This window comes from Erigeron canadensis, chromosome 6, assembly GCF_010389155.1.
Source record: "Erigeron canadensis isolate Cc75 chromosome 6, C_canadensis_v1, whole genome shotgun sequence".
NCBI classification, from domain to species: Eukaryota; Viridiplantae; Streptophyta; class Magnoliopsida; order Asterales; family Asteraceae; genus Erigeron; species Erigeron canadensis.
The window spans coordinates 29213854-29230598 of NC_057766.1; the positions used below are offsets into that span (position 1 = coordinate 29213854).

General features: G+C 31.3%; 1 protein-coding gene and 1 pseudogene across 1 annotated transcript; both read left to right on the plus strand.

The window, feature by feature from the left end:
* The first annotated feature begins 1143 nt into the window (after nucleotides 1–1143).
* Nucleotides 1144–2257, plus strand: LOC122604648 (annotated as a pseudogene).
* A 7407-nt stretch (nucleotides 2258–9664) lies between these two features.
* Nucleotides 9665–11276, plus strand: LOC122605263 (shikimate O-hydroxycinnamoyltransferase-like). Its single transcript, XM_043778170.1, has 2 exons — nucleotides 9665–10072; nucleotides 10356–11276. The coding sequence occupies exons 1-2, from the start codon at nucleotides 9665–9667 to the stop codon at nucleotides 11274–11276; spliced, it is 1329 nt and encodes a 442-aa protein (XP_043634105.1).
* Nucleotides 11277–16745: the final 5469 nt, after the last annotated feature.

Here is a 16745-nt window from a genome sequence, read left to right on the forward strand (position 1 = left end):
ATTCGGAGTAGTAATGAGAAAGTTCTTCCACATCGGACAACAAAACAAATTTATAACTAGCCTCTCCTATATATATACAACACACAACAAGGCTATGTTAATTTAGTACCTAGGCATACTCGTCTCAGCTATCTATCTTTTTTGAGTATGTTTATATTAGATGGAGGGCATGAATATTTTTAGGTGGGAGCGCAATCTTAGGCTTAATTGGAATCTAACGTGTCAATAAAAAAAAAAAAGGCAGTTAATTTTCATTTAATTTCCACGTCAGCAAAGACAGGTAACCGGTAAATTTTTTGGTCAACCATGTACAAATTTAAAAAGTATGTTAGTCATGCAACTTAAATTTTTGGTTTGATATGCAACCATATATGTACAAAAAATATGGGACACTCCTGGTCTTCTATCGATTAATCCCATGTATGTTACTATAACATCTTTAGGTAGCATTGGGGGCCATATCATTGGTAGTTACATATTGCCACATGATAGATCAACCTAACTTTTACCATTTATACAGGCGAGTAACATATCGAGATAAATTGAACGCACGGCACTATCATAATACCGAATGTGGTATTATTTGGATCATTTGGGATAGATTTTCTGATTTTTGAATAATAGTGATGTGGATACTTATAAAGATACTCGTAATTGTTTATAGTTCATTGAAACGTAAAATCAAAACAAATCCAAAAAAATGATAATTTAGTAGCACGAGTTAAACGTAATGAAAGCATGAGTATATATCGTGTTTTGGATGGGTGGTTAGTTCATCCTATAATTGGATTAACTATACTACATGAGTATATATATATATCGGAAAAGTGAATATAAGGTTGTCCGGTATCTAAACTTAGGTGTGGAATTTCTCACATACAAAATTTTTAATATTTCTTGATTAATGAATAAATGTTTAGACCTCATGAATTTTAAGGATTAAAAAAACAATATGTGAATGTTTCACACCTAAGCTTAGGTACCTAACAGCCTTATATTCACATCTTTTATATATATATATATATATATATATATATTATGTCACATCTCGATCAGTTGTCACAATTTCACATCTTACTTATAATAATAATCATTACTCACATCTTTCTAAATAATCACTACTGATCATTAATTTCTAGAAAAATGGCAAAAGGTTCGATTATTTACAACCTTCATATTGTGCTTTTTCCTTATTATGATTTAGGCCATATGCTACCAATGGTAGATATTGCTCGTATATTAGCCCAACGTGGTACTATGGTCACCATAGTCACCACTCCAGATCGCTTGAAACCGACCATTAACAGTAGAGCCGCAATTGAAGCAAACCAAATTAAGATTCAGGTGCTTGAGCTTCCACTCCCTTTATCCGAATTCGGTTTACCTGAAGGGTTTGAATTAACTTCCCACAAAACAGACGAGCAACAGCGAAGTGTATTTCGTGCCATGGAAATGTTAGAAAAACGGGCCGAAGATTTGCTTCTGGATCAACTGGCTACTCCTCCAGATTGTATAATCGCAGACTTTTTTTTACCCGTGGCCTACAGAGTTGGCTCGAAAGTTTGACGTTCCATGCTTGGTGTTCCACACTCCGGGATGCTTCGCTCAAGTGTGCCTTGAAGTTATCGCCGAAAACAAAATTACCCAAGGGACTGAAGAATCTGAAACCGAGAAGATCGTGTTGCCTGGATTGCCTGACCGAGTTGAACTTACTAAGCTTAAGATACGCGGTCGATCCTCCTCCTCCTTCTCCTCATCTAAAGTTGACATCAGAATGTATTTTAATGGTTGTAGGCAAGCTGCTGGAGGCGCATTTGGGATTTTGGGTAACAGCTTCAAGGAACTGGAACCCGAGTATGCCAAGGAATTACAAAAGCAGAAAGGTTCTACTACTACAAAGGTATATTGTGTTGGACCGGTTTCGCTATGCACTAAAGATGATAAGGACAGTAGAGGAAATCAATTAGCTGCAATAATCGACGATCATGACTACTGCTTATTGCAATGGCTCAATCAAAGGAAAGCAGAGTCGGTGTTGTACGTTAACTTTGGAAGTGTTGTACCCATGTCTACAAAACAATCAATTGAGCTGGGGCTAGGACTTGAGGCCACCAACAAACCATTCATATGGTGCGTAAGAACCAAATCCAAACAACTCGAGGAATGGTTTTCGGAATCAAGGTTCGAAGAAAGGGTGAGAGACAGAGGGTTGATCATACATGGTTGGGCCCCACAGTTGTTAGATAATAGTTTATGATAATATAAAAAATAATCGATTTATAATTGATGCAAATAATAAAATTATAATTATAAATATATAATCTTAATGTTAATCTTAATTTTAATATATATTATAAAACAGTTGAAGTAATAAATTATTAACCAATAAATCGTTCAGTTTCATCAAATTAACTTTTGTTTATGTCATCATTTAGTTTAACTATAAATTAAAAATCCTAATAACCATTATCTAAATATATTATTAAATATTATTTGTATCAATTTATAGAAAAAGTCACATTAATTTACACCTTTTTATTTTTCATCAATAATTTATATGTTTTAGCTTTAAATACTTAATTTATATTTATTTTAAGCCATCAACTTGAGAAAAGCTTTTTAAAAATTATAATCATTTAATTAATTAAAATAATTTTAATATATGAAATATTGTCTATAAACAACTATTTCAAAACCTAATGATTTATTAACTAATGAAATCGCTCCGTTCAATTACAAAATAGGAATCAATTTCAACATTATTTTAAGTCATCAACTTGAGAGGTTTTTTTTTTTAATTTATAAACATTTAATTAAATTAAAAAAATTTCAACATATGAAATATTTTTACAAAAATTTATTTTAAAACCTAATGATGTATTAAGAAATATTTGATAAGTTTTTTATAAATTATAATTACTAATATTTAGTTTAATTTTTAATATAAACACAATTTGAACTTAAGATACATATCCCAAAAATAAAAACAGATGACGATATACAACATCATTATTCTTAAGACAATAGGAATCACAGAACAAGGGACGATTACAGAACAAAACACGATTTGAATATTAAATCCAAGTCAATATAAACTTCATTCAAGATTTATTTGAGACCCCCCCCCCTAAAAAAAGGTACATAGGTTTCTCCTTTTTATATATTAGTTTTGCGTATCGATATTTTAAAGCGTATCGATATTTTAAAGTTACAGTTGTTATTCAAATCAAGAGCCATAATTGCTATCAAATAATATAATAAAAATCTTAATTGTTATCTAATTATAAAAAAACAGATGATTGAAAATAAACATATGCGTGTTTATGTTTTAATTCTTAATTATCTTTCATACATATTATGAGTACAACTGGATTAAAAAAATTCTATAATAATGAATGTCAAACAATTTCACTAATATGCCTTGTGTCCTGTGAAATGGCTACGCCAAACAATTTCACCAATATGCCTCGGCTAAAAATGAAGGTGACGAACCTATTATTATTGTATTACAACTTGCAAAATATAACACTTAGAACCGTATATCTTCAAAACTATAAGCTTTTATGACTTTAATGTATAAATATCTAATATTCATAATATCGTAAACCCATGTCCAGTGTTCGACACGGGTCTAAGGCTAGTATATACTCTCAAATATGTTAAAACATGACTAATAAAACGTAAATATTTATAAATCATAAGATTCTTTTTCTGTGATAATAATAATAATTATCATTGAATAAATAAAAAATACGGTCTAAAACATATATAAACCCTAGAAGGGGTACACGTTAACGATACACGAGTATTAGAATACCTAATCACAACAATAAACCCTAGAAAGGGTGCACGCTAGCACAAGAATCAACACATTCAACGTGCAACATCAACGGCTCAAAAAACATACATGCATATGGTGAGTCTGGCGTAAGAGATGGTGGCCTAGAAACAACCATTTTCTGGAAAACGATTTTTGGTCCGAAGTCAACACCAATTCGATCCCTTTCACTTCAAATCCGGTTTTGACACTTTGACACAACCTCATACTAGTAAAAACCAAGTCATAAAAAATAGTTTTTTATATAAACCCACTTCCCATTTCTCAAGATTCGATTCAAAACACATTTTGAACTAAAACACACAATTTACACGAAAATCATTCCCCAAACGTTTAGATCCATAACAAAGAAGTATTCTCAAATGTACAAGTAACATTTTAAGCTGTAAAACACTTACCAATTCGACCATTAACTCAAATTTCGAATTTGAGTCGTAGAAAGTGGATGAACACTTGAAATCTTAGAATTTCTTGGATATTTGATGCTAAGACATGACAGTTGATTGACGCTTATGCTAGGCTTGGGCTTAGACTACATGGATTCGTGATTCATATGCCCCTTATTTTTGCATTATGTTTAGGATCGATAGTCATCTTTTAATAATTATTTTGTGAAAGTTTGATGGTTACTTGCTCCTTGTGCATTTTGTCCTATATACATGTTGTTGGATTCGCCGAATCTCTCTTTTTTTATTTAGTTCATGTTTTACGATAATCTCATGTTTATGCTATATGTTTTTCGTGATATTCCGAGCCTAATTGGGATGTTACACAATGACACGCGTCAATTAGCCAGTATGAAAACATGTGAGCCTTGTACCAAAATGGTACCTTGGAGCTACTCTCTCATACCCGATCTGGAAAAAACAAGAACGAATACGTAGAAGCATGTGTACTAGTCTTACACACCAAAAGATGATCGACAACCATTCTAGTGTCAACATCTGTGGGTGTCATATGTTGCCATCTCTCTATCACAATAAAGGGCAAAACATAACCTAGCCTTTATAAGTTGGTTGGTGTGTTCAACATTGTATTTTACTTAGTGTGTGTTTATTTACATTTGTTGTAAATTTTTAAGTTTTCTGTCTGTCGAAAACCTAACAACTATTTATCTTTTATTTTTTAAATCTCAACAGTGTATTCACTGTTTAATCAATACAACAAAAGATTAAACTTGTTTATAATATTGTTCTTTATCTTAAAGTAATTTACATTAGTTGTTTAATTACTTAATATTGCAAACTTGGGACTTTTATAATCAGATAATGTATTCACTGTCTTATCAATGATATTTACAATTAAACTTGCTTAATTTAGATTCTTATTGTTAACCTCAGTTATGTAAATTAAACTTGTGGACGACTTACACATTTTTAAGTCATACTTTCCTTTTATTGATAGAATATTTGAATGTCACAAATTAAATATCACCTTTAAACAAATGGATTCTGAAAAAAAAAATATATGGAAAAAAAACTATTAACAATACTAGCTAGAATTCGTACACAAGGCCTTATTGTATTCAATAATGACACATGTATCTTGATTTGTTTATAATCAACACATGTATCTTGCTTTGTGTATTATAATCAGAGCACATGTATCTTGTGGTATAATTCGATGTTTATTATAATTAGCACATAATCTTGCTATGAGATTATTGACGTAGATATAATTGATTATAAAAAAGTTGTGTAGTTATTTTAAAGGAAGATATATAGATGCAGTAAATTGGAGCGAATAACCTAGACTATGAGAAGTGGGGCAATTTCTAACATGTGGTGCCCTGTAAATACATAGGGTGTTTTCTAATTTTCGTTGTTCCTAATGAAAACCTTACTTTTTATTATTTTCTTATTTTCTTTGACTTTGTATTTTTTATTTTAACTAAAATTATATAAATGTTTAAAAAAAACACTATAAAACTTAATATAACACCCTTGTAATCATAACTAAATTAAAATATAAATACACATCATACTTAAAACAAAGGCTAATTAATTGAAAAGTATTCCAACTTATTACGAAAACTTCACCTGAAGCTCAATTAAAAAAATTTCTTTCCTGGGGTTCCAAATTAAACGGAAAACATGTCTTTATAGGGGCTTTTACCGGCTAATAGTTGATGTGGAACCGGTTTTATAGTGATTTTGACTACTCACCTGTCTAATACGTTGGCAGCCAAGCGTGTATATAATAATAAAATACTTTATTAACGTTATTAGTTATTAATTTGAGTAATGTAAACTTGTGGACTTACAGATATACACAATTTAACTCATACATTGTTTTTATTGATAGACTATATAAATGAAAAATAATAAATATCAACTTTTTACAAATGGAGTTTTCAAAAGTAGGATAAACACTATTCAGAATTGTTAGATTTCGTACTCACTACATAATTATTGATAAATGAAAGAAGTAATTTGATTGTTAAGTTTGTTTACAATAATCAAAACTTGTATCATGCTTTGTTTATACTAATCGGCACATGTATCATGCTATTTTATATGATTCGATGTTTATTATAATTAGTACATGTATCTTGCTATGAGATTATTGGTGTAAATGTAATTAATGTCAAAAGAAGTTGTTTGGTTATTTTAGAAGTAAATGGATAGTTGTTGTACGTTATTTCATTAGTGATATTTTTGATACATCAATAAGGGATAGGAAGATAGAATAAAAATGTTAGGCCTAAAATTGATAGTTTAATTCATCTTTTGAAAAATGAAAGGATATGATTTGCACCTCACCCAATTTTAAAAAAAAAGGAAGAAAATTTAAAAAAGTTGTTTGATCGATGTCGTTGAACCGATCAAAAATAAAACTAAATACCACTAATTAGCTAGGGCAAGTAGAGTATATCGTATCCACAGGGAATCAAGGGAAAGTGTTAAACAAGTTACAAGAATTAATTAAAGTAGACATGAAATTTAAAACCGATTGATTGATTGATTTGATTAAAAACTAAATTTAATCATAAACTTAACAATTACTTCAATTAAATAAAAGGGATCATTCTCATGCTTCAAATTATGTTTTCTTATATGTAACCTAACCTATATTCGTTGGAAATCACATAGACATGATTCGTTATAATGTTTGGATTGAATGAATGTTAAGAACTAAATTAATCGGTTGTGATGATTCATGATAATGAAAAACCAAGGAATTGACACAACTAGATCTTCTATTCATTAACAAAATTACAAGTTCATGAGAGATTCTTTCAATAATCCATGATAAACAATAATTTGAAATCAAAAGATAGATGAATTTCATTCAAAGTCATAAACAAGTAATCATTCATTCAAATCCAAACAACATTAGATGCAAACACAATTAAGAATTAAACATCTAATCCAACATGAATATGAGAAAGGTTGAACATAAAAGTCTTACATAATTGTTCACATGAGAATGATCAAAGAAAACCTAGCCTATTATCTTCATCATTGATTCTTCAATTAAGGCTATAATCTCCATGAAAATATGATATGATGATGAAATTGGGATGTTTAGAAGGTTAGAAATTGCTCCAGGTGTGTGAAAAAATGAAGTGGTAACTTCCCAAGTCGTGTATGAAGATATTATAAACTGAAAAGTAATTAAATCCCTAATTTTCGGATTTTTAGTGCAGATCTGGCCGTCCCAGACTGCCTCTTGGCCGTCCCAGACTGCCCTCTAAAAATGGCAGTTTTCCAGATTTTTGTCTTGACACTTCTTGACTTGATTCTTGACTTTGCTTGACTTCTTAATGATCCATTTAACTTCAATTTGTCACCAAAGACCTGAAACACTTAAACAAACATAAACACGCCCTAATCGTCTATTAACATTCACAAAACATGTTCGTTTTCATATCTTAAAGTAGTACAGATTAGGCGTTTATCATTGTTCTAAAAAAAAATTAAAAAATTAAAATTTAAGTTTTAAATAAACTATAGAATATTAGTTATTTTAAAGTTTCTTTATTTAGAATGTATTGTTTATTACAAAATGCATGTATTGATAGCATTTTGTTTGCACCGTCATTAAACAATCATATAACAAATGCATGTACTAACTATAGTTTAAAAACATATATGATCCAAATAGTTTTATTTAGAAGGGTTCTAATTTACTTTATCTAGAACATAACTATTATCAACCTGAAAATATACATACATATATGTTTGGGAAAAAACACATTTTTCTTTTAACTTTTCTCATGTTTCTTAACAAACAATTAAAGATGAACATCCTTGAAGTCAGTACCCACATCAATATTCTCTTTACAAATAACATCCACATCATATACCTCATTTTTCCATAGACATTCTTGATGAAGTCTTTTTTCAAACAAAAAACAAATTGGGTTAACAACATTTATTTTTTATATAACCATTTCTAGTTACATAGAAAACCCGATTATTTCAAAAAAACCCCTATCTCTAGAAGAGAAGCATTTTTTTTATATTTTTTTTGTATCATAGATAGTTTTATTGGAAGAAACCCATTTAATGGGAAAACCCCCTTTGTAAAAAGTTGAAACTAAGGGTGGAGGGAGTGGAGAGAAGGTTGAGTGGGAGATGGAAGGAAGATGAGAGGGTTGAGAGTGGTTCAGCCGCCACTACTGCTAGATGGAGGAGGGCTGGAGGCTAGCGAGCTTTGAGCTCGTGGAGGGTTGGGAGGGAGATGCGGGAAGAAGGACTGAATGTGTAAATTAATCTGACTATATTAGGGACCAACTGTGTAAAATTCCAGATGCCAGGGACCTAAAGCGTAAACTGGCCAAACATTTATTTATTTTTTTCCCTTGAGCTTCTACACGTTTCTTTTTTTTGTTTGTTTTTTTCTCCAAGCTTTTAGCTGCCTTTTGTTTTAGCAAAATGAAATTTAGGCTCTTAATTATGTGTGTTTTTTTTTTTATCAAGATAGAAATTGCTATTTTTTTTCTATTAGCTCGCTGTAAGTTTATCTCTATTTGTTTTTTTGTTTTTTTTCAACCTTTTTTTTTGACATAGTATAAACTTATTTTATTAATAATGTAATGTTTAATTTTTATTATGTAATGTTTTTTTTAATATTACGTAATTTGTTTTATTATCAATAAAACATATAAATTAAAAAAGGGTTAATAATGTAAAGTTTATAATGTTAAGGATAAATTATGAAAATTTGAAAAAAAAAAGTTGGAAGTGATGGTTGCCACTAAAAAAGGTTGGAGGGTTGAAATGAGGTGGATTAATTTGATTGGATAATTGGAGGAAGATGAGTGGAATGATAGCAATAGTTGGGCCCTTTTGACAAAATTCTCCTAAATAGTACTCGTTCAGTATTTGATATAATTCTTTCATAGTAAAATCTTTTGGGTCTTTCACCGAAAGTCCATTATAATACTCCCTTCGTCCCATATTAAATGTTCAATTTTGACTTGTCAGGTCTTCTACTTTAAACTTTGACCGTGAAAAATATTTGTCTATATTATATAACACTTCATATAAAATATATAGACAGATTGGGTTTTCAATAAATTTTGTATTAATACAACTTTCGTCAACTAGTATATAAAATTAAAAAAGATATCTATGGTCAAAATTACAAGCAGAAGACTTGACAAGTCAAAATTAAATATTTAATATGGGACGGAAGGAATATAAATTTGATGTTATGAAAGAAAAATTGTCCCTGGGATTCGTCAACACCACAAATATCTAGTTTCAAGGACTGATATTGGTAATCTAATTTACCATTAAATGGGCCCGCATACACCAAATCATATATGACCATAAATACATACATACATTTGCACTTGGTTAAGCAGGGTTTGAAGATATGAAGATTAGTGTAAGAGAAATGACAATGGTCAAGCCAACAGATGAGACACCGAGGCGAAAGCTGTGGAGCTCCATCCTCGACGTAGTGCACCCGAATCTTCACACAGAAATTGTGTATTTCTACCGGTCCAATGGTGATGCCAACTTCTTTGATACACAAGTTTTGAAAGATGCATTGAGCAGGGCTTTGGTTGCATTTTATCCTTTAGGAGGTCGGCTAAAAGAATACCAAAATGGTCGAGTTGAGGTAAATTGTCAAGGACAAGGAGCATTGTTCGTTGAAGCAGAATCTGATGGTGTGATTGATTATTTTGGTGAGTTTGCACCTACAATGGAGCTTCGAAAACTCATACCGGCTGTTGACCACTCCCTACCAATCGAATCCAAACCTGTACTCATATTGCAGGTAACTATTCTACACTATTTAGATAAATGCTAAGTTTGTCACGTGGTATGCAAAAAGTGGAAAATGAAAACAAACCAATATATACTGCAAGATTAACTTCGTTAAATTAACACCATGTGTGAGTTTTAATTTAAGGAAGAAAGAAAATCACCCAACCCTTTTTGCTAGTAAAAGGTTGGTATTTGGTGAATGAATGAAATAATTTCAATGTTCTTGTTGTCTTGTCGTTGCTTTATACCATTATTATTGTATGTATTTCATAATGTGTTAATCTTTTGATTAGGTAACCTATTTCAAATGTGGGGGAGTTTCCCTTGGAGTTGGGATGTTTCATTCCGTCGTGGATGCAGCATCCATGATCCACTTTATCAACACATGGTCAGAAATGGCTCGTGGACTTGACCAAATTACTATACCACCTTTCATAGACCCGACCCTCCTTAGTGCTCGCAACCCACCACAACCCGTCTTTGAACACGTCGAGTACAAGCCCGCCTACTCTCCAAGTGCACTGAAATCAGTACTACTTCAAAAAGCACCATCAGATGAAACCACCGTGTCATCAATATTCAAGTTAACACGAGACCAGCTCGATTCGCTTAAAGTTAAATCAAAGGAAGATGGTAACACAATCATCAACTACAGCACTTTTGAGTTGCTCGCTGGCCATATTTGGAAGTGCATATGTAAAGCCCGGGGGCTTTCGGATGATCAAGAAACTAAGCTCTACTTTGCTATTGACGGGAGAGCCCGTTTTCAGCCCAGTCTGCCAAATGGTTATTTTGGGAATGGTGCTCTTTTAGGAACAACAATTCCTACAACGGTAGCAGGTGAGGTAAAATCAAATCCTAGTTCGTATGCTGCTAGTAAGATCCACGATGCAATTGTGATACGGGACAACAACTATCTGAGGTCTACACTCGACTATCTGGAACTACAACCACCCAATATGAAGGCTGTACTTTTCGGTATCTTCCAGAGTTGTAACTCCTCGAATCTTGCAATAAGCAGTTGGGCTAAGTTCCCACTTTATGATGCTGACTTTGGATGGGGTCGACCTATATTTGTGGGGCTTCCTTGGCTTCCGGTAGAAGGTATTGGTTTTGTGTTGCCAAGCCCCATCAATGATGGGGGCTTGTCATTATTCATTCGGCTTAAACTTGAGCACCACAAGCGTTTCACCAACTTGTTCTACGACATCTGATCATTTTACATATATGTTGGACATGTTCCTTGTTCTCATCGTCACTTTGTATTATCTTATATCATTGAATAATGGTGTTTTTATTATCATTTTGTACTTCAATTCGTTTATCATCAAGTCGATCTATTCAATAAAAAAGTGTGTTGTTTTTCGTTCGGTTGAGATGTTTAAATTAGTGAAAAAGTAATAAGGGTATTTTGGGTAGTTTAAATCATCTTTTCTTAAAAAAAAAAAAAACAAAATGTTTTATAAGATAGTATTAGATAAAGCAAATTCCTCTTGTCTATATTTTAAGTGTCAACATTTACTTTCCTCAAATGTCCCTCTATCTATTATATATTATTACTTAAAATAGCTATAATACCATTTCTCTCTCCTTAAATCTCAGTCAATCATTTTTTTTCTCTCTTCTACATAAATCATTTATTCTTCCAATTCACTCAAAATCATTTATCTCAAAAACTGTACATCGATAAGTTATAAAAATTATATGGGTGTTCTTAAAATTCCATCCTCATTCATTAAAGATGTCATTCCATATACTTTCGATGAATTTTTAAATCCGGGGGCGTAACCCGTACGGTTAAGGCATTTGGCTATCAGACTTTATGACTTATCACTCCCACCATCTCACCGCCACAACGCGTAGGTACTTCAGGACTCTGCATAAGTTTTGTCTATCGTTGATTCAGATCTGTCTTGCTTATTTTCTTTCTCTGTTTGTACGTGTTGAGGAACATGCAAACAAATATATCCTATCCTATAATTACTATAATTATTCAGGATTCAGCCTAACAGGCTTACTTATAGCAGCCGTCACATAAGCATATATTAGATGTTGTCATATCAGATGGAAATCCTCAAGTAGTTGATTGTGTTTATTTGTATCTGTTTTGCTCCTATATATATTGTATATAAACACTTCGATGCGTATTATTTTGAAAAGTTGTCTTGTTAACTAAAATGTCCTTAAGACCTTTAGATTTTCATATTGGAGATGCTTCATGTAGATATTCAGCGTAATGGCCAATTTAACTTTATTTGGTGATACAAAAGTGAAACTTATAATGCTGCACCGAAACCAAGCAGAGCTCTCGGATATTTCCCAACAGCTTTGATATCATTGTTGCAAGTGATTAGTAATATTTACCAATTTGACTTTTCGTAAAGGCCGTGAGATGTAAGGGTTAGGTAACTGGTGAAAATGGATTCGGGTTGAAATGGCTAATTTTTCAGTACGTGTAGAAAAAGGGCCTTTTGGGTTTGGTTGGCCCACAAACGCTTCTTTGTCCCTTTTTAAGTTTTTATCCAAGTATTAATGAGATAATTTGATTACAAAAGCATTATTATTGTAATAATAATCTAATCTTGGGATAGAATTAACAATCTAGGAGGATTTATGCATTAATGATAGACTTTGCGCTACTTTCAATCCAGTTAACTCGTTTCACATGTATAGCTTGTATAATCGATCCTATAATAAAATTTTAAATCCCAATTTCGCTCGTATCTTTGCAGTTCTTTCTTCAAAGAATTCCATAAAAGGCCTTGTTCACATGCCATGTAAAAACAATTAAACACATATATATGTATTTGACTATTTTCAGTCAATGTCAAATGTCGCATAAACAATTTTGATGACATAGCAGTGGTGACGTAACAATTAACAGAGGGTTTGCGTTAAAAACTAACAACTTTTCATTTATTGAAAAGTTTTTAGAAATAAGATCCTTTAAATAGACAAAAACTAAATATGTTATGTCGCAATTTATGTCGGAAAGTCTATGTTTAAAAATTAAAAAACGGATATACTGACAAATTTCCAACAGATTTTTCTATCGAAAAAATTGTTCAGATAGATTTTTTCTGTCGGAAAGAAGTTTCCTACGAACGTTTCTCCGACGTAAAATTTTCATTAGAAATCCGTCAATAATGGCCTTTAGCGACGGAATTACTACGGAATTATATGTCAGTATTGGCAGTTTTGTAGTAGTGTTCCCCTGCGTGGGAACCTATCTTATGGTTATTTTTGAACGTTTGTTGAAGCTCTGTTTGCGTATTTGAAACCATGTATCCGACTGTTTATGGTTAATCTTATGAATTCATTTAGTTATTCTTACGTAACATCCATGTTTGCGTCCAGAGGCGGAGCTAAGGGGGGACTAGCCGATGCTTAGCCCCCGCCAACAACCATGTTTTTTACCGGAAGTTGCAGATACCGCCGGAAAGAATGGGGGCTGACAGGTTCCAAGCCACCCCCAACTTGCAGCCAACCTTTATAAAACATAAATACTTTTGTCTTTTGGAATGGCAATGAAATCATTTTAGTTTGTAAAATTCGCTTTTTGACTTTTGACTTGCTAGAATACAATTTTTATTTGAGACCCTTGAACAGTTAGTATATCTTTTTTAAACCTTATTTTTTAAAGTAGTACTTTATTTGATATTTCCCTTTTATATAATTGCATATCTATATTGTTTTTCCTTTTTTGCTGCTAATTGTATCATATTATTCTATTAGAATATCTTTGTATTTATTATAGTATGTAATGATGTTTAATATCGAATTATAAAATCTTTTGAAGTTACAGTGTAGATTTGCTTTTAAAAGATATAATGTAAATTTATTTATGGTTATAAATTGAGTGATAGAAAGAGCTTGATAATAATTTGGTTTTATAAGAGATACATTTGATGTTTGGTTTGGTCTTTCTGCTTCACAAGTAATGAATGTTTATTAAACAAGATACTTATATGATTTCATCTAAATATCAAATCACAATAGCAATGATTACGTATTATTATTATTAAATAATGTTTACCTATGAAATAGTTGATTTACCAGAAAATCTCTTAACTTGTTAAGGGACATATTCTAGCTATCTCGCCCTGGACATTAGATAACTGAAGATTGACATTGAATAGTTGAAACCCAACCCCTGCCAATCAAAAATCCTGACTCCGCCTCTGTTTGTGTGTACGCGCTTATCTTGCATTAGTCTTCTGCCATGGTGAGATTGTGACACAAAAAAATGAAAGAGAGACGCGGGAGATTATAAAAAAAAAAAGACAAATAAGTTAGTTCAACAACGAGAACTTCAAGCCAATAAATCACCAACTGCATTGATCTCTTAAAGTGTAATCGATAAATTTCATGTAAGAAAGGTATAAAGAGGTTTAAATTTTTGATTCTAAAGCCTTATCATAAAGCAATTCAAGGTTTCTTTTTCTTTTTACAATTGATATTGTTTAAGGAAAATACTCAATTTATTTTATTTTTTGAGGATTTAATGATGAATAACAAATTTTGAATTTTAAACATACATATATACTTATTTTTATTTTAGCTAAATAGTTATTGTAACTAAAAAATTTTACCGTACATGTAAGTATATATATATATATGTATCATATATAAAATTTTCTAATTTATATTTGAAATTTATATCATTTGGTCGTCTTAACTTTTTGATCTTATAGCTTTTCAAGGTGAACTACATCTCATATAAATGAAAACATTATTAAAGTTTACAGTTTATGATAGCAAAACTATGCTAAGCTTTGTTGGAAAATTTCTAAAAATAAATATTAAAAAGATTATTTCCGATGGATTTCCTACGGAGTTTTAATATCCGTTGGTATGTCGTTGGTAAATTCCGACAGATTTCCTACAGATTTATAACTAAACTTAATTTTTTTTAAAACAACTATATTATCGACAGATTACTGACGTACTGTTAAAATCCGTCGGTAGTCTGTCGGTAAATTGCGACAGATTTTCGACGGATTTATATCTAAAACTAAATTTTTCTAAAACAATTATATTTCCGACGGAGGGTTTACAATCTGTCGTTATTCTGTCGGTAAATTTCGATGTATTTCCGACAGAATTTGTATTCGTCGGTATTCTGTCGGTAATCTGTCGTGAAATTTCCAATATGTTGATTAAATGATAAGCCATCGGAACTTCGTCGGAAATTTCCGACAGACTTTTACCGTCGGAAAAATCCCTCGGTATTTTCCAGTTTTGTAGTAGTGATGCAAACTGTTATAATAATAAAATGCTATTTATTTAAATATATTGCATGATACATGAGCAAATCAATTCACGAGGAATATAATGTTGAACATTTCAAACTGTTATAGTAATGAAATGTTAATTATTGATATATTGCATAATGAAATGTTAATTATTGATATATTGCATGATACATGAGCAGTTCACGAGAAATATAATATTAAACATTTCTAAGTTTGTTGATAATAATCAATTTTGAAATTTTCTTTGTTAATTGAAACACCGTTCACGTGTTCAACATATAAATCGTAATCACTTAAGTATATATCCATACATTATATATCATATATCCACACATAATATGTAGCAAATTAATTATGAGTTTGAATAAAAGTGATGTGACAAATTAAATAAGAAAATTCACTTCTAAATTTATAGACTTTTAATATTTAGTATGGATAAATTTATATATATTATTAAATATGGACTTTTGTAGTTTATGATACCTATTATATACACTTAAAAGTGTACATTTTTCACTCACTACAGTTTTCCAAACTTGTAAGCGAGCAAAAATCTTATAATTTTTTCATACTTACTAAAATCATAAATAAAATATCATAATTTTCGTAGCGAGTTCATAATATATAGATTAACTATGATGCATGCATGTCTACTTGAATGAGAGATGAATGTGTATTTTATTATGTAAAACTTGTGACATGTGGTATCGTGTCAGTAGAAAGGGTGTCTTTTGATTTTCGCTATAGTGAGGGTTCCTGCCGTATACTGAATTATTGATACGTGGAATAGGTTCTTGGCCATCAGAAAAAGTCTTTGCTTATTATTGTTTATCTCTACTATACTTAATCAGGATGCTGTATAAGTTTTGTATCTTTCGTTGATTCAGTTATGTCTTGCTTATTTTCTTTTTCTATTTGTACGTGTGGAGGAACTTGCGAACAAAAAGAAGCATATCCTAATCCCTATAATTACTATAGCTTTCTTACCAGTTCAGGTCTAAGAGAGTGATAGTACTTGGATCAGGATACGGCCTAACAGCCTTACCAATTTGAATTTTCATAAAGGCATACAGTAGAATGTAGAGGTTGGGTAAATGGTGAAAATGGATTCGGGTTGAAATGGGTCATTTTTTAGTACATGTAGAAAACGGGCTGGTTGGGTTTGGTTGACCCACAAACACTTCTTTGTCTATTTTTAAATTTATCAAGTATTAATAGACTTTGGGCTACTTTCAATCCGTTTATCAATAACTAAAATCTATCCCAGCTTTGCTCATATCTTTGCCGTACTTTCTTCAAAGAATTCCATAAAGGCCTTGTTTAAACTTTGAAATGCTTATTAATTAAGGAATGAAGGGCCATCAGATGTCATTATTTTGGGCCCTAAAAAAGGCAAGTCATTAGATGATTGCAATTCACAGTTGATGA

Bases quoted from the DNA above. Each gene is read 5' to 3' on its own strand.
- LOC122605263 (XM_043778170.1), top strand. From the start codon at position 9,665: ATGAAGATTAGTGTAAGAGAAATGACAATGGTCAAGCCAACAGATGAG. The intron at 10,073-10,355 runs GTAACTATTCTA...TCTTTTGATTAG, and splicing joins AACCTGTACTCATATTGCAG to GTAACCTATTTCAAATGTGG.